This window comes from Dermacentor variabilis, chromosome 7 (assembly GCF_050947875.1).
Source record: "Dermacentor variabilis isolate Ectoservices chromosome 7, ASM5094787v1, whole genome shotgun sequence".
In the NCBI taxonomy this organism is placed as follows: Eukaryota; Metazoa; Arthropoda; class Arachnida; order Ixodida; family Ixodidae; genus Dermacentor; species Dermacentor variabilis.
The window spans coordinates 78,086,434-78,106,003 of record NC_134574.1 but is presented as its reverse complement, the minus strand read 5'-3'; the positions used below and the strand labels follow the sequence as shown (position 1 = coordinate 78,106,003).

At 46.4% G+C, this 19,570-nt stretch overlaps 1 protein-coding gene across 1 annotated transcript in view; it reads right to left on the bottom strand.

The window, feature by feature from the left end:
- Window positions 1–8,657: 8,657 nt before the first annotated feature.
- LOC142586855 (glucoside xylosyltransferase 1-like) overlaps window positions 8,658–19,570 on the bottom strand; it is a 29,238-nt gene continuing 18,325 nt past the window's right edge. Inside the window, exon 5 of the mRNA XM_075697726.1 lies at window positions 8,658–9,980. Coding sequence (XP_075553841.1) covers window positions 9,804–9,980 — 177 coding nt within the window. The 3' untranslated portion in view covers window positions 8,658–9,803. The remainder of the gene's footprint in view (window positions 9,981–19,570) is intronic.

Genomic DNA, 19,570 nt, shown 5'->3' with positions numbered 1-19,570 from the left:
CCTTCGTGATTTCATTGTAATCCTTCAAGCGGTCCTTGGTTCCGAACCACGCCGGACGGTCTGTCGCCGGGGCTCGGTTGGTTAGCGCTAGCGCCGCTGCGTGTGCCGTCTCATTATGGTTCCCATTGCGTTCCGACGCGTCGCCCGCGTGTGCTGGGAACCAATTGAGTCGTACTTTTCGTTCTTCTAGTTTGACCGCTTGCAGTACGCACTCAGCCACCCTGCAGATTTGGCCTTTGGCAAAGTTTCGCACCGCCTGTCTTTAGTCGCTCAGCACCGTGTGGCCGTCTGCGTCGGCAATGGCCATGGCGATGGCTACCTCCTCCGCTTGTTCCACTCCGGCACTTCTCACGCTCGCTGCCGTCCTCATGGCGCCGGTTGACGGCTCTATGACGACCGCTGCGAAGGATAGAGACCAGAGCGACTTGCTGGCACTAAAACAAACGTAATCTATATGATCGTCCCAGCGAAGAACATTTGAGAAAATCAAGCCGAGGTACTTGTGCTGCTCATCTCTTTAAAGTTCATAATTATCAGTGTAGTAAGAGTAGTTTAAGTAATTTTTCTTTCTAGAGGCTGTCATGACTACACTATTTAGTGGATTAGTTCCATCGACCACACTATTCCTTTATCTTCCGGAAACTTCCGTGTAATGTTTTCCGATCTTCTAGTGTTTATAATTTATGTTATATGATGCAGTCATGTGCAAAGAGCCTGGTGCGAACGTCTGTGTCATTCGGGATGTTTTAACTAATAAAAGAAATAAAAAAGGGGCCGAGAACGCAACCTTGGGGTACGCCTCACTTAACGGCTGAAACTCGAGGTTTCGTGCCTCTAGTCTCAACATATTACTCGCGAGAATGAAAACAGGATAAGAACCATTTGTAATGATAGCATAATAAACATTATTTAACTTTTGGTAGCAATTCATTGTGAGACACTTTATCGATTGCTTTTGCAAAGTTCATGAAGATCATATTTATCTGTCCCCGAAAGATGGTGCACCAATTCGATGAGCTGAGGTGTACCAGACAAGACTTGTCAAAAGCCGTGATGGCAATAAGATAACAAATTGTGTTCGTTTATATAACTTAAAAGTTGTTTCGAGATAATATGCTCAAGCAGCTTTCAGCAAGTATTAATAACCGAGACAGGGTGGTAATTTGCTAAACTGACTGGACTGGCGCTTTCGAAGATAGGAATCATTTTAGCTTGCTTCCACAGCTTGGGAAAAAAAAAACACTACGAAGTGAAGACCAAAAACTAATGCGAGATATTTTGAATTCCATTCGGCGTATCAGTGCAGAAACTCATTTCGCACGCCATCGGGTCCGGGGCTTTTCTTTAGGTTCATGCTTAGCAAGAGTTTGGATACGTTGTTCGGATAATACGACGTCTGCGATGGTTGGTCTATCAGGTGGAGACTCAGTACTCGGCATAATACTGTTACATGCCAATCCCACATTCTGAAGAACGTGCTCAGCAGGACGACGAAGAGGACGCTCGAAAGAGCTCGTTCGTGTTTTTTGGTTAATCTGCCATCTTGGCTGTGACTTCTCCGTATATACATCGTAAATATAATTTTGCCTAATCTTTATCTAAGTAAATTTCTGGTGGAGCTGCTGGGTAACAAATCGTTACGATGGAGCTCCGCAACGGCCATCGCTTAGATTTTTCCACAGTGGAAGAAGAGGCGGCGTCTCCCACAGCGGCGGCAACGTCAACGGTTGTCCTTACGCAGCAAAGAGATCCGGACACGTTTTCCGCAAGCGATGACGTCGATATTGATGACTGGTCGGCCCGATGGGACAAACGATGGGACGATACCGTCATACTGACGAATGTTATATTTTACTTCCAAGGAATAGCAAAGGTCTGGTTCGGCAATCATGGAGCTGAAACCGAAAATTTGAGATTCTTGCCAGCAAAAGATGCGTGATTTGCTTGGAAAGGCCGCGGCAAAAAAGGTGCTGGCGTCACGTGCCCGAACACCTACTGAGTCCTATCTTTCTTAATACACGAGGTGCTGGCCATTTGTCGCAAGGCGGAAGACGACATGAGGGAGTCAGACTAAGCGGGACATCTTTTAAAAGGAATAGCAGATGACGCATTCAATCCGCTCATCTGCAAGGAGTGCAACACGGTCGACCCCATCATACGGGTATACTAGGGTTTTGAGAACGCTAAAAGCCGACGCATCGCTCACCAGTTCATGCATCTGCCTAACACGAAAGCAAGATCGCCGTGCGAAGAAGTACCTGCACCACAGGTACCGCTCACCGCGGAGCATGTGAACAAGATTGTCCCGACGCGAAATCGAGGCCATGTCTCCTGCTTCCACGTGCGCCCGCGCCGTTGAATCTACGTCCCCGATGATACCACTTGTTCAAGCCATCGTTCGTCAGGAGCTGTCCAGTCTTGGCTTGGACTCTGTGTATGCCACCGCTTCTTCGCGCCCAGCTGACCGTCTCTGAGTCTCCTATCCGGACGAATCCGGACGAATGGAGGACTGCCGATGGCCGGCCTGTTTCCTTTAGCTGCCATCGTATAGGTCACGTAGCACGCTATAGCAACAGCCGTTGGTCCTGGCCTCCCCATGCACCCTATGCCCACAACCGTCGCCAGGAGAGAAATTATGTCTATTTCGAACCTTACTCCGCACAATCGCATACTACCAGCAATGACGCTGCCACCATGTCATTTCGACGCTCACAGTGCCCGCGTGGACACTAATCGCGTTCGGCGCTCTCTCGCCATACGCCATATAACTCGCATCAATTGCGCCGCCCGTCGTCGCCGATTGGACGCCTGCCTTCAGAAGACTAGACAATGTAGCGCCCGGGGGTGACGCTGCATTAACGACCTGTCCGCAAAATCCTCTCACCACACTGCCGACTAAAATTAACCTAACAGACGCAAAGTGGACCGTGTACGCGTCGCTGCACTCATTGACACGGGCGCACAGATACCTGTGATGTGTTCAGAGCTTCGTCATTGCTTGAAGAAGGTCCCCACACCACCCATGTTGTCAATCATCCCTGTCGCCGATGGTGGAACGCTTCCTGTCCTTGGGATGTGCTCGGTACGTATCAGTGTCGCCGACTACTCCACGACTGTACTGCTTGCCTGTGCTCAAGCAGTGCTCCACATGAGCTCATCTTCGCTATGGACTTTCTATTCGCCCATTCCGCCCTGTTTGATTGTGAAAGTGGTGTGATCCAGCTCGACCTGCCTCTTCAATCTGACGCTCCACCCACACGTCAACCGCGTTTCTCCTCCGTCGATCACAATCCACTGCCGCCTCAAGCTGTTATGTAGGTGAACTTGACTACCCTACCTTCCATTTCCGATGGTGATCACTTAATGTTGACTCCATTACCCGATGTTCTATTGGCTCGAAATATTAGCGTTTCCCACACCCTCGTTACCATCACAAATAACAGAGTGTCACCGCGCATCTTGAACTTTAGCTGGTGCACGCAAATTATCCCGGTAGGCATGGCTCTGGCAAACATCTCTTCTGTCGGCGAGCATGCCATTTCTCCATTCGCTGCAGACAATTTTTCGTCTTCCGCTACGGTCAACTCCTCGTCCACTTCAACCAATGCCAGTTTTGACAAAATGATAGTGCCTGACCTCGTCCCAACAGACGCTGCCGATCTCTGGCACCTGTTGATGTCCTATAGCGACATATTTGACTTCGATGAACGCCTCTACGGCCAACCATCCGTAGTAAGTAATCAAATTTGTACTGCATACGCCAGCCCCATCCGACGACGTCCTTATCGCATGTGACAAGATGTCAACCAAAAATGTCATTGAACCTTCCTGTAGACCCTGGACATCACCTGTGCTTCTAGTAAAGAAGGATGGCAGCTGGCGCTTGTGCGTCGACTACTGGCACTTGAACAAAGTCACACATAAGGACGTTTATCCACTGCCGAGGATTGATGACAGCCTCGACTGTCTTGAAGGATCTACCTTTTCCTCATCCATCGGCCTCCGCTCAGGATATTGGCAGATTTCTGTCGACGACCTGAACCGCAAAAGACAGCGCTTGTTACACCCGACGGTCTTTTTCTTCTTAACGTTATGCCTTTTGGCTTACATAATGTCCCCGCTACGTTTCAAAGCATGATGGACTCTCTGCTTCGTGGCTAGAAATGGTCGACATGCCTCTGTTATCTAGATGATGCGCTCGTTTTTTCACCAACTTTCGAGAGCCACCTGACTGGCCTATCGGCAATGCTTGGCGTTTTCCGTCTTGCAGGCCTTCAGTTGAACTCTTCGTAGTGCAACTTCGGCAGTCGTGAAATTACTGTGCTAGGCCACCGTGGGAGTTCTTGCGGCGTCCAACCTGATCCCGGCAAAATTCATGTCGTGAAAGTGTCCCCTGTGCCGCGTTCGGCCAAAGACATCCAGAGCTTTGTTGGCTTGCGTTCTTACTGCCGACATTTTGTCAAGAACTTCGCCGACTTTGCCTGTCTGCTAACACAGCTCCTGAAGAAGGAAAGCGCAATGTTATAGGGTCCTCAACGAGCCGACACATTCCAATTTCTCACCAGATTCCTTACTATTCCCTCCATCTTGGCGTATTTTGGCTGCAAAGCGCCTGCGCAGGTGTACGCCGGCGGACAAGGCATCGGCGCTATCCTTGCGCAGCAGCAACAAGGCCAAACCGCGTCATCGCCTACGCCATTCCGCTCCTCTCCCCTTCAGAGCGCAAGTTCTCAATCACGGAACGCGAATGCCTTGCTCTAGTTTGGGCAGCCGCATAATTTCGACCGTACTTGTGTGGCCGCAAGTTTTCGCTCATCGCGAACCACCATGCGTTCTGGTGGCTCACGTCCCTCAAAGACCCCACTTTACGCCTTAGTCGCTAGGAGCGGCGAGGCCCGCTCGGTTTCTTGCAACGCCATCTTGATGGCGCTCGCCTCAGCGCCTTCACGGCAGCCGCGGCGCCAGCCTCGAGAAGGAAACAAACAAAAGGAAAAGAACCAGAAAGCTCGCCTTCGTGCATACATTCGCCGCCAGCGTTTACAGGAAGATATTAAGTTACATAAGCTCCATTGGCCAGGAAGCATAAGAAGCAGTCAAGATCTCTTTGAATGCTGTCAAGTTCCACTCTTAAAGGTGACGCTTAAGCGTCCTCCAAATTCTTTTGGTATGCATTGTTGCTTATCACTTAGAAAGCTACCAATCATCTACATTTACTCCATCATAACGATGAAACGTCCTTACTTCGCAAAAACGCATTTTTCTGCATATAGAAGGCTTCACACTTTTCGCGTGACCGACAGATTTTGTTTTGGTATTCGCCAAAAAATGCTTACGCATTAAATGTAGCGTTTCGGTTGTCATGTGAAACCCGGGAAAAATCTGTACTTTCCAATGAAGAGCTTCTCTCTCGCAGGGAGGATAACCCAGCTCAAGTGTACTCGGAGCTAAAGGATGTCAAGAACGCACAAAGAGAAAGCGAACACGGTAGGCTTCTTTTCCGGCATTGTGAATTTTTCGCGCTCACTACCCCCTAATGAAATATAATGTTGCATACCAACAGATTGCATAAATGAAGCGTCCTGCAGGTGTTGATTGTGGTTATCCACCAAGAAGTTTTTTAGCTTGATAGCTATTTGAGCTCACTCTGTTCATTACTTGCGTATCCAGCAGGTCCATTTTTCGTTGTCATGCCTCTAAGCATGTGTGTACAGCCGGCAAAGTCCATTTGTAGCCATGGGGTATCCGGCTTTTAATCAAATGCTTTTTCACTTTTATTAGGCACTTGTCACTTTTATTAGGAGTAGTCTATAAGAAACGTCACTAAATTCTGAAGTAATGAGGATGTAGTGATATTCTTTGTTTCATTACTGCTTGGTCCTTCAAACCTTTATCTTCTTATGAGCTTCTGTTTTTGCAGTTAATAAGAACGAACTTGTAAACAGTTATGTTCTGGAGCTGCGTTTTCGTTGTAGGTGGATAGTACGACGTTATATTCCTATAAATGTTACGCGGTAGCAACCTGAGCCCTTACGAGGTTTCGTTTTCCTGCCTGCGCGTCTGCTTGCTTTGTGCTATTTACACTTTGCATATTTAGGGCAGTCTCATTGTAAAGTAGCTCCAATCCAGCAGTCACGGTGATGACCGCCACTATTGTGCCGCGAAATTGGAGACAATGTTTTAGTCGTATGCAAAATAGTTTTTCTTTACAACTGTTCGAAACCCCTTGTAAACGAAGTACCAAAACATGCACTATAAGCGGTAGGTCTCTAAATTGCCAAAAGAGTGACTTCTTCCTGTTTTGAAGTTTACCTAGAGTTGTAGGTGAACTTCTGACAACATTAGCACTTCTAAACGGTTATTTACAAAATATGAAAGATTAGATTGTAATAGAAAAAAATAAAAATAAATATCAGCAACATTTGCCTACGACATCTTGTTTAGGCACACTAAAATGTATTGTAGAAGAGTTGACTGTTGGGCTAGTTGCTCGTCCATATTTGAAGCAGTAGCTTAGTACGAATAAACCCAAGGAAACAAGAAAGGCGGACAGGGACAAGTGCTTGTCCTTGTCCGTCTTTCTTGTTTCCGTGGTTTTTTTCGCGCTAAGTTACTACTTCAAATAGTATGTATTACGCAGGTTGGCTCTAGAACTCCACGTCTGTTCGGCAGCGTTCTTGTCATATCGCGCTTTCAGGATTCCTCACCAGCTCATCCAGTTCACCACTTCATTTATTGAATTACTAGTACAATAATACAAAACATAACAAACATCAGGTACATAAATTACAGACGCTGGCTTTGCTGTTACGACTTGTAATGAGCAGTCGCTTGTGTCATTTATTCGACGCACCGTTCCCTGTATTTGTTCATGGCAGTGGCTTTGAACCACTCCGGGATATCTTGCGCCTCGTTCCTGAGTGGCTTACCACTATGAAGTGCGTTAGTTCTTAAGAGCAAGAGCTCCTCTTAGGAGGGGAAAAATCGTTTTGCTCCGCATACACTTAATCAATCAGAATTACGAAGGAACAGTTCCAACTAAGACGATCACAAGTGGGGAGAACGACACAGGACACCATCAGGACACCATCAGGACACCATTTGGACTAGATGCACCATCTAGCCCAAACGAATGTTGTCCTGAACTATGAATCAATCAGGCTTTGAACAAATGTGATTTTATTATTACGCACGAAACACACACTAAGAAATATCGTACACGAGAAGGGCACGAGGTCAAAGAGTCTAATGGCGCTTCCTGTATAGCGTATAATTAAAAGTATAAACCAGAAATGCTACGATTAATGTAAAGAATAAAAAATAGTAAACATAACATTGGTTTACGATAGTACTAACACAAATAAGCTACAAACGTGCAAGTACATCTGTTAATTTATACAGCCCATAAAAATACCGCCATATGCTAGAAAAATAATCATTATTACGTTCAACTAATCCAAAAAATTATATCAGTAGAGGTGGAAGTAACCATAACGCCATTATAAAAGCAAATGGATAGCGAGGCATAACCAGCTAGATTTTTATTCTTGTAGCGTAAGTGTTAGCAAATTGTACATTTGGAGGCAGAAAAGGAAAAAAAGAGACATAAATAACTAATCGATTGCAGATGCTAAAATGTGGCATTTCAGTTTTTGTTTCGATTCAAATGATTTACATGACTTAATAGTAGGAGGTAGTGTGTTTCAGAAAGAAACAGCCAAAGAAAAAGAAAAGAAGGGGTCCTCTGCTTAGCATAATTGGAGCGTACCTTCAGAAAAATAAACTTATTGTTCAATGAAAATCGCGTAAGATTGGTATTCAGTAGAAAAGGTCGAGGTATCCCACTGTTGCAGTGAAAGTCATCTGGTTGTCGGTATATTTACGTAACAAGATTACAGTTAATGAGTTTGTCTGTAGTAAGAATGTTATAGTCACGCAGTAACCGTTTGGCACTGCTATGGTTAGGACGAAAACTGATTATTTTAACAACCTGATTTTGCAAGACGTGTGATAATTGTAAGTGGGTAGCATACGTATTGCCCTCGCATGCATTGCAATAGTTTATATGAGAATGGATAAATAAGTAGTATTGAGCGAGTAATGTTTCATACCACTACACATAGCGCACTTTTAAACGTGTCCTTATTCCGTAAGTCCACTTCTGCCTACTGTTGGCTATGTTTTGATGAAATTTAAGACTGCAATCAAGTTCCACACCCAAGCAACCACAAGGAAGAACTAAGGGTTATTAGAAGATTATTACCAAGGTAAAGTGAAGGCATGAATGCGGATGAGCATTGTTGGGACGCGAATAAAACAAGTTTACTTTCAGACGTGTTCATCTCGAGCTGGTCAGTATTGCGCCAATTTATCATGTTGCTTTACTCAGCAATACGTTTCGAAACTAGTTTACTTACACAATTGTCAAAGTTAGGGATATTTGTGTCAGTTGCATAAAGGATGCAGCTCAAAGAAAGCCGACGATTAAGTTGGTCGTTACATATACCAAAACAAAAGTGGGCTAAGCATGTATCACTGCGGTAGGCCCAAGCTTGTTATTATTAATTTAGGAAGAGAATATTTAATTCTTACTATTTGTGTCTTATCTTTTTTAAGTAATTTTGTATCAATGTTAGAGCATGACCTGTTATTCAGATAGAATCAAGTTTAAGAGACAAAATGCAGCAGTTAATTACATCGAACCACTTAATTAAATCAACTAACACTGATACAGCATACATGGCCTTGTCAATTGTCATTTTTAATTTCTCACTAATGGCGATGAGAGCAACTTCTGTTGAATAACCCTTACGTCAGCCCAATTGGAATAGTAAAAGTATACTAAATTTAGACCGGTAAATAGTTCGGCGCTTTTCTACCGACCGTTCGATAGCTTTCTGAAAAACGGTCGAATGCATATGGGTCTATAAGTAGAATTCAAGGCATGGTTCCCTTTTTCAATACTGGAGTTGTTCTGCCTTGTTTTCATTAAGCCAGCAGTGTCGATATCTGAAAAAGAGATGCGATTCCTCGGTTGGTCGCTGTAACTATTGCAGTAAATGTTTTTGATCCCACCTTGGACACCTGTGCGGTTCATGGACATGCACCTCTGAATGTTCTTTTTTGTTGTCTCGTTTGTTTCCGCTCGTTCCGTATATATTTATCGATGCGTGCGAAAATCAAATCTTTAGTTGCAAGTAGCGCTGTCTCCGCGTATCTGTTTCTTTAGAGGTCGTCGTTCAGTCGCGCTTACATACTATATCATGTGTAGCATTAAGTTTAAAACTCTGTTGCGCAGCATCAAAAATGATATTCTAATTCGTAAACATCACCTAAGACACCTACGTTGAATAAAGTTGATGTATCCCAGACCAATATGTGATATGCCACAGATTGTGAATAGAACTAAACGGCGACCTCTGTTCTTAGTGGAAAGTGGCGGATGTGGAAGCGTCATGCTTCTACGTGTTTGAAGATTACTGATTTCTGACAATTTTTTTTAAATGAAGATACATTAAATAAAAATTCTGCGTCTTGTTGCCTGTAAAATGCAACGTCCTCCCTTGAATGCAAGAAAGCTCACTCAAGCCGATTCAAGGGTCACTTTTGCAAGAGAATTTCACCGTTTTGCATGCGACTGAAGATTCCATCGGCGTTTCGCTCTTCGTACAGCGCCCTCTTAACAACCGACTGCTCCGGTCATTTGACTTAACAGTGGTCATAAGGCTACCGGGGCATAGTTAATTTATGACGAAATATGGTCACCGGTAAGCGTCACTAAAGCCACGCGGAGATGCACTCCACCGCTACGTTCTATTCACAGCCGTAGCTCGGCCAGTCACGTTGTCGACACGACTTGCAGACAGCGTAAGTAGAGGCAACTGCTTAGTTAACTCTTTGGTGCACCCTGTCGGACGCGCCTTCTGTAGGCCTTCTCTCACAGGAACAATGAAGCCATCCACGAGACTTTGTCCAAGCTTGAACTGTAAAGTTGAACAGAAAGGAACATTACTGCAGAACTCATCTCCCGATGCACTGCAACACAAGACTGAGCGACGCTTTCAATGAGGTCATTGCCAATTGCAGCCCGGTATTTGTTGTACACAATTGACGGGTGAGAGGCTGGTCTACGGTTTATGAACATGATTAGCACCTGCAGTCCTGGACGCATGTACCTATCATTGACGTCCCTCTAAGCATAGTGGCAACACCGTCACCAACGGCAGCACTTCTCCCAAGAAAGCAGCAGCAATGCCAGTGCCAGAGAGCTTTATGCATACATGTTGGCACAATCGACAGTTATCTTCTGATATAACTTATAAACATTTGTAATTTTACGGATTTTTACCTTCAAATAGTACAATCTTCAACAGCGCTTTTGAGTGGGTGTCAGTATTTTTATTCCTTCTTTAATGTCTTAGCTCTAGGGGTTGATATTATCACAGACAAATCCACAGAATGACTTCGGGTGACGCTATAGGTCTTTTATATGGCTGTCCTGGCACCTTCGTCGTTGTCTTCTTCTAGGAGCCACCGTACACATCTAGCATGTGGCACCAAGTAGCTGTTAGTTGTGTAAAGGTCGTGGCATTACCCCCCTCCCTAGAAACATCGTCTCAATGCACAAAAATGAAGCACTGGAGATTGCCACGGTTATACTGTTAAGGAAGACGTAGATTGTGAGAGAGGTGTAGAGCTTCGTGGTCAGCGGGAGTGGTATAGCTTCACCTAGAGACGTGAACTACATGACAGAGTCACTGACTGGCTCCAAATAGACGATGGCAGTTCGTGGGACGAAGTGCTGCTATTCACGACTTGGTAACTAACATCTGAGCAGTCCTTGACCATATCTGGAAGATGCCGCGGGCTACGCAAACCTGTCGAGCCAACAAGACTGACAGATTGCCTTCAGTGATTCCGAGATGGGGAGGATCATCGTCTGTTTCTACAGTGATCCACGCGGTACTGCAGGGTGGTAAAGTAGCGCAGTCACCCGAAACGCGTAACACCGGGGACTGTGGGTGGTAGTCATCCGCATGAGTTGCGTGTTCGCTGGAAAAAGTGACAAGCAACTCGCGAAGGTTTATTATCGCGCCGTACTCCCGAAGAAAGTCCACGCCGAGTATGACCTGCCTAGAGCACTCTGCCACTATAATAAATGAACGACAAATGTGGCCTCACGAGTTTGTACGCTCACAGTGCATTTGCCGATCGGCGTGAGAACATGACCGCTGGCTGTACGGAGCTTAGGTCATGGCCGTGGTGTCGTCACCTTGCGAATTGCAGTAACCAGTTGTTTGCTCATGAAAGAATATTCAGCACCAGTATCGACAAGAGCGGTTACCGGGTGGTTATCTACAGGAACGAGTATATCGGCTGAAACAGGTTCACGGTTTTCGAAGGAAAGTGCCGAAGATACGCAGTCGTCGCTGTCGTCGTCGTTATCGTCGTCAAAGTCGTCGTCGGGGTGTCGCAGCGGAGGATCTTTCGGAGTGCGCTAGACAGCGGCCCCACCCCCGGAGGTTGCTCTTAGTTTTCCTGACTTGGGCTCGTAGGCCGGTTGCCCACAGAAGCAGAGAACGTAGTCTAGCGGCTGGGTGACGCTTATCGTCAAAAAGGTGGTGATCGGGACTGGCCCCTCTGCGGAGACGGAGATCGGGTCGTTGGCAGGGACTGGTCAACCGGTGGGAACTGCGCGTACGGCGACGAAGGTTGACTGACCAGATATTGCTGTATTTATCTCGGGCGCTCTCACCTCACGTGGGCGACGAGCGCCGGCGTGATAGCCCTGGAGTCCTATTATTCGGTGGTAGCAGGCACGGTACAAGTGGCCCGCTTCGCCACAGTGAAAGCAGAGTGGCTGACAGTCAGGTGTGCGCCACACGCCTCACTTTCGCGTATTGATTCGGGGCTCGTGGACCCGTACATATTTGTATGTGAAGCCTGGCCCTGGAAGTGGCACAGCAGTTCTTTAGAAGAAGGCGGGTTACCGTGGTTCACGGGTTGCGCAGATATAGCCTCAATGCTTGCGCATTAGTCAGTACGGGGGCGGCTTCAGGTCTGGTTTCCACGAATGGCTGTGCCGCCTGGCGGACTTCATCGCGGACGATATCTGTCAGGGATTTTAGGGTCGGTTGAAATCGCACTGCCTGTAGTCGATCGAGCTCCTCACGCACGACACTACGCACATGCTCTCGAAGCGCAACGGTGTCACAGGGCAACGAGAGAGAAGATGCTGATCCCAGGCTGCTTTGGTGATCGTAGACCAAGGAACGCTGCTGAAGGGCTCGCTCCATTGTTGTCGTCTCACTGACAAACTCAGCTACTGTAGCTGGAGCCCTTCGCATTAGTCCACCAAACAGCTGCTCTTTCACTGCACGCATCAGCACGCGGACCCTCTTCGCTTCTGTCACGCCAGGGTCAGCATGCTTGAAAAGCCGCGACATGTCCTCTACGAACATGGCTACGCTTTGGTACGGCTTTTGAACCCTACTCTCAAGGGCATGCTGTGCTCGCTTTTTTTCGTGCGGGGCTGTACGTATCGCGTATCTGCCGTTGAAATTCTTGCCAAAGGTGATGGATGGCTCATGGTTAGCGAACCATGTTCGGGCAGAGTCCTCTAGGGCGAAGTACAAGTTGCTTAAATTTTTCTGTTCATCCCAATAATTGACGTCGGCCACACGATCGGAGTCATCGAGCCAGTTTTCCACGTCCTCAAAAGGCTCGCCATGGAACAGCCGCGGCCAGCGTGGCGTGTGGAGGACCAGCGACGCAGGAGGCTGTCCCGTAACGTATGTCTCCTGTGTCTGACTTGCGGTTGTGGTAGACATCCTCGGCAGATCTTCCAGGTCGTATTCCGGAGGCAGTCTTTGAAGGCGTCGGCTTTCGCGTAGGTCGTCCGCTTCCAGTTCCTGGGGGTCAGAGTACATAGACGCGTACCCAGCGCCTCCACCAGTTTGTCGCAGACAAAGCCACAAAGAGATTTCGGGTGACGCTATAGATTTTTACATAGCGGTCCTGGCATCTTCGTCGTTGTCTTCTACTCGGAGCCACCCAACATGCCTCATAAGTGGCACCCAGTGGTTGGCAGTTGTGTCAAGGTCTTCGCAATATACATGTTGGATATATGCCAGGATCACTAGGTTTGCACACGTTATTCGCAAACCGAGAGATTCGCCGGCGCTCCGACTTGAATATAGAGTGACTGACTCAAAGAAACAAATCTTGACTTGAGCTGCAGTTAAGGCTTTTAATTGCATATACGTCATTTTGAGGCTTATAGCGAGAGGTCTTTAGGTTTCGCCATTTAAAATAATGTTTTGTTTTGCAGGAGACGGGACACAAGCCTATCGTAATTTTTTTCAGACTTCTGGTGCTTTGTCCCGAACGCTCTGTTCTGTTTTGCCGCTGCGTCAGCTAATGTTTCGTTGACTGCGAAGTCAACGAAAACTTGCATTTCGGAGGAACCAAAGTAAGCTATAATTTTCTTTCGTGAAAGTAGACACAGAACGAAAAAGAACTAAAGGAGAGCGGGATAATTGATTCGTGCAGTAAAATGTTCTCTTTTACAAGTAGATTTCCTTTATAGTGTTCGGTAGGAATGTTGCGTGTAAGCGCGCATTCGATTTTATCTCATGAATGCACGGTAGCACTTTCAGTGCTTGAAATACGTGTCACATTAGTCGCGTTTTGGTGGCATTTCCGCTTGTTTTGGTCGCTTTGTCGTGCAGCTGATCGGTCAGCTTACTTTGAGGATTGAGTTGAGAAACGGTCTTCGTCCGTAGCTCTGCGTGCTGTTATTTCGCTGGCTTTCACGTGGCCATTGACTACGTGCCCCTGAGCCTGCAGTTGGAAACAACTGATTATGCAGTGCGGGCGGAATGTCTTGCCACGAACGCGACTCAAGGTCGGCTCTTTCGGCAAGATAATAAGAGATAAAAATTCTGCACAGACTGTTCTGATGTTACGAGAAGGGATCTAGCCGTATATTAAATATATAGCTATTTCTTAACATCTTGATAATGATAATGGACACCACAAGTGGTGCATATGCTGTTCTTCCATCTTTTCGCACCCACGACAAGACGCTGCTCCCGTAGTGCTGCTTTCATTGTTCTAAATATAGATTTTCTGTTAAGACCCCGTTGGCCTGCCGTATCCAACATAGCAGTTCCTCTGCAATGGAAGACACGCAAAATGGAAGCAGGCCGACTGTTTTTTTCCCCTACGTCAAAGACGTACTGTTGTTTCGAACTGAAAATAAACAAAGCCTACATTGAAAATCCGCATGGCTACATGTCAAAGTGAGGGAATTCATATTATTCCTTCTGTCAGAAAACGTCGCAATTTCACCCTACAGGCGAAGCATCGATTGCGATAGCAAATTAATATGCAGAGTGTGGCGGCTAGGGTGGCGTTCAGGCTATGCAATCCACCAAGCCCATAGATTACGACGTCAAGTTGTAGAAAATGAAGGCAAAACGGTTTATTTAGCTTAGTTGTATGGCTCCAATACGGAAGCGCACTCATCATAGGAGCAAGATAAACGCCTCAGTTCACATCAGGATCCTTTGTCCTCACTCTCGAAAGGCTCTGCCTTTAATCTCGTCGTCTTCGTTTGATTGTAGGAAGACCTCTAATTGCAGGAGGCCTTCGATTGTATTAACCACCAGCTTCTGTTACATAAAATTGATCGCTATGGTATTCGTGGCATCGCTTTAGACTTGATTAGGTCATGTCTGTGTCATAAATGCCAATTTGTGCAAATTAATAAGATTTCATTTCAAGGTAAACCAGTCTATATTGGCGTTCCGCAGGGTAGAATTTTAGGCCGTGTTCCCTTTAATATCTTTATTAATCATATTGTTAATGCATATTTCCACACCAAGTTTATTTTATATGCTAATGATGCAACCACGTTGTTTTCTTCAAGTAATAGGGAGTTTTAGAATAGCGGCCCCAATACTTTGGGGCCCCAAAGAGCTTTGCGGGTGTCAGATTTGGGGCACGTAGGAGTGAAGAGTTTTAGAATAGGGTTTGACGTTTGCGGATAGCGTCTTGCGCTGACAGCGCCACTACGGCGTCAAAGAAAAACTATTAGAAATAATTAAATAAAATATACCATTTTATGATAGGAATAATAATTTTTACTTCCGTGTATTCGCGTTTAGGTAAATTTAGAGGTTATCCTCTGTAAGCAGCAAACAATTAGTTGCGCTTAGTTTGGAGCAAACCAACTTTACTAGCCTTCACCAGCCAAGCTTAGCCGTGTTAGGCCTACGAGCCATAATATACACAATCGAATTCAAAATCAGCGGCGTCTAATGAGTCAATCTTCATAACACACGCTAGTTGAGAGAAAGCGATAACCGCAGTCACTTCTCCTAGCTTGCGAACTTCACGCGTTACCGCGAATCGAACCCAGTTTTGTGCTAGGTTAGAGCCGTCGCTTCGATGGGTGCCGCCATGTTTGCCGACGCAAAGCTTTAGGGGCCGCTATTTGGGCTGCCGCTAAATCGGTAAAATAGCGTTCCCTACGCAAAACCCAAACGGAGTTTGCGTCTTGCGCATGCGCAGTGGCTTCGACGCTATTTCTTTGGGGCCCCAAAACGTTTGGGGCCCCTATTCTAAAACTCTCTAATGTTGTAACACTGCTTACAGTTGCGAATTGTGCGCTTAAAGAATCATATAGTTGGTCTGTCGAAAATGGGTTGAAAATCAACAACGGAAAAACTAAAGCAATTTTGTTTCATGCCAAGAATAAGAATGCTCTCCTGAAGTATTACATAAAATCTGACTTTTCAAAAATCATGCTCGTGAATTCCATTAAAACCTTAGGTATTTTCTTTGATCATGACATGTCTTGGAACTGTCATAGTAATTTTTTAACAAACAAGCTTTCTCAAGTTTCAGGTCTTCTTTTCACTATTAAACAAATTCCACAGAAGGTAAAACTTCTTTATTGAACATACCTTACAGGCCCCTTGACAGGGCGTTGAGTAAGGGGGGTAATAAAAAAAGTACAAAGTAACTTGTCGGTGTACAACGTACGGCTCAAATTTGCAGTTTAACATAAAGGAGAGGAATCGATGATAATGTGGTATGGTGGCAAGTACAAGGTTGGGCGGGAAAAAGGATAACACGAAGAGAGAAAAAAAAATATTGCCTAGCATTATATATATGGCAAAACTGGATACCAGAACTATAAAGTATACCGATTACAATGAAAACAGTAACAAGAAAAGAAAAGAAACTACAACCAAAGATAGGCTGCTCTATAACTCTTTGTTCTGTTGCCACCTAAATTACGGTTGCCTGGTTTGGGGCTCAACATCTGCCATTAATATTAATTGTATTTTTCGTCTGCAAAAGATAGCTATTCGTGTTCTGTGCAAAGTACCATTCGACTTTCCAACTAATTCATTATTTAAAGACCTAAAGATACTTAAAGCTCCTGATCTCCAATTTTCGCTTAGCATTAACATACAGTAAGAAGTGCCAGAAAAACATTACCCACGCCAGGTCTATAGCCAACAAAATAGAAGCTATTGTGCTACAAGATTTCCGGAATATTGATTTGTGCCATACCCACGTACCAACTATGCGAAACAAGAGCTTTCATACATTTTACCGCAATTATTAAATAATTCAATGAACGATGGTTACTGATGTTTTTTCTTGCAGTAAAAACAAGTTAATAAATGACTTTGGTGCCTGTTAGCCTTTAATATCTGTATAAATAAGCGTTCTTCTTGTTAAGTTATGTATTTTTTTCTATTGCTATCTGCTGTATGAACACTTGTATGAGAACGTTTATTGCTTTTGTTTTATTTTGTTCTTTCTCTCTTACGCTCCCTTTTTGCCGTGTGTTGGTTTCTGCTGCTGCTGCTTACACGAGAAGGTTTAAGGACTAATCAAGTCGTTCCTCTGCAACTTTTTTCCTTATATCCTCCATAAACTTCTCTATTTTATGGAAATAAATTCGTTCATTCATTCATTCCCTAGGCCAGTCGACTAGGGAATCTGAAGCATGCCCAGCAGCAATTCACCAACGTCGACTCCGTTGCGATACTACGCCCGTGCTCACCATAACCCGCAGTAACTCCTCTTTGAAGAAACTGGTTGTGAATCTGTGGAAAGAAATCACCCGGCAACACCTGGTCAGTTCGTCGTCGCGCCTTCCCCCCGTTCATCCCTTTCTCTGGTTTCCATGTAATCGCGGAGTGAGCGCTTTTAGTCGTGCACGCCGCGTTGACGTCTGGATAGGAGGTGTGGTGGTTTGACACGTGTAAAACGTTCAGTGAATCCCCTTGGTGGTGTTGATACGTAACAGCTATACGAAGTGAGGACAGTAATTTTATATGACCGTATAAACTTGTAAACATTGGCTTACTAACTCAATTACGAAGCATGGGGTCACCCGCGCACAAGCAAACGTGAACACATCTCACTCGATGACAACGAACACTAGCTGTCAAAACGCTGGAGTGAGGAACCGCGGTAGCAACAACGACCGAATTAATCTTCGTGCTGCCGCTCGCTTCCTTTTGAACTAAACGGCAAGAACACAGCGCACACGAAGCTATCAGCACGTGGCGCGCTCTGTCTTCATCGCATATGGCTTTCGAAATAGGGCCTGTGCGGCTGCGCCATACGCAGCTGCCGCCGGAGTGGCGTGCTTGCACGTGATGCAGGAAGACGGCACACTACGTCTCCGCTTTCCTTGTTTGCGAGCTTCAGATTGAGCTACTATCGTCGGTTCATCCTCGGACTCTCTCGCTCGCACATACAGCATACGGCGCGCGGCGAGGGTGTTATCGCACTTGATCTTTATACCGAACATCACGACGACACCGATGACGGCGGCAGAAATGCGCCTGTAGCGTGCGAATAACTAATATCGCAATAAAATAGTTTGGATACGCAACCGGCATGAATTGCACATGCCGTATGACATATGTAATATGCGAGACAGGGAATGCAGACCATCGTGGACGAAGTTCTAACGCATGTTCTCAAGTTCGTGTAAGACAACGGCGGCATTTATTCCATTTGTGACTGGTTATGGATCAGTAAGCGTTGCGGAGAATAATGGCAAATAAGCGGCCTGAGCTCGTGGTGGGCGATGGGGATCACGTTGTCGCTGGTGTTCGGTTGACGGTGATGGTACTCACAAGTAGACTTCGCTGCGGTATTGGACTGAAGAGCGAATTGATGCATCATACAACAGCTTTTAGTTTGTTCGAAGCAATTATATTCTTTTTTAGGAATGTCGGCAGCGGGAAATATCCAGAACGTCGCCGTTTAGCCTGAAAGGCGAAGCATCGATTGCGATAGCAAGTTAGTGGACAGGTAGCCAGACGAAATAAGGATAGTAGTTCTATCCGCCGTATAAACTTGCAAGAAAGGTATATTAACTAAATTAACAAGCATGGTGCGACGCGCACACAAGCAAGCATGAACACACCTCACTCGATGACCGCAGAAACTCGCTGTCAAAATGCTGCACTGAGGGAACGCGGCAGCAGCAGCGAGCGAATTGACCTTCGTGCAGCCGCTCGCATCAACACGAAGTCGCGAAAACGCAGCACAGCGCGGACGTTGCACCCGGCGCTAATGGCTTTCAAGACGCAGTGGCAGAGCCGAGCCGAGCGGCCACCCAGACCGCCCGAAGCTGAACGCGCGCCCCTCTTCTCCACCTCCCCTCCGCGAAGCCTTGCGCGCGACGGAAGGCGGCGCGTTTCCTCCCTGCTTTCGTCCGTAGCGTGCACGAGCTTGGACCGCGGTCGTAGGCTCACCCTCGCACGCTTTCACTCGCACATGCAGCATACGGCGCGCGGAGACGATTTTATCGACCTAGGACATTATACCGAACCTCATGGCGATGCGGACGGTGACGCCGACAACAGAAATGCGCCGGGAGTGTCCATCTATTTGCTATCGCAAGAAAACGAGATCCTCCGAACCATAGGTAAAATCAGCTACGAAGCCTGGGTCGATGAAATGTATCTTCCACAGTCATGCCACGCGCTACGACGGGTCGTCCATGAAGAGCGACTAAGGTCGTTTCGTGAGCGTTAGCGCACTGCACAAAATTTATTGGGTGCGTGGATTATAATATTAAAGCAGATTGCTTCCTTTGGCTTTTTCGATCGTTTTCGTGGTAGGTCGGGTGCACGACGGCAGGTCGGAGAGAGAGGTAGAGAGAGAGACGCGCCAAGGAACTCTCGTTGGGCAATCGAGATGCAAAGAGGGGCGAGGGGGAACGTGCAAAGTGCAGGGGGGGGGGGGGGGGGGAGGCACATGGTCGCTAGTTCGTCGCAGGTAGGAGAGGGGAAAGGGTGCGTGATCTTGGGCAAGGGAGTGCCGGGTGGGAATCAGAGAGGGGAGTATTCTATAGAAGGACTTCGTGGGATAAATGGTCTCCCTTCTGTGTAATTGTCTTCGCGCTACATTATGTCGGTAAGCATAGAGAGGAGAAAGGGAAGCTGTTGCTCGTGCGTTCGTCGCACTTCTTTTTGGCTACCCGGCGGTGGATATCCGATACTAGACTTTATACGCGGTGGCCGAAAAT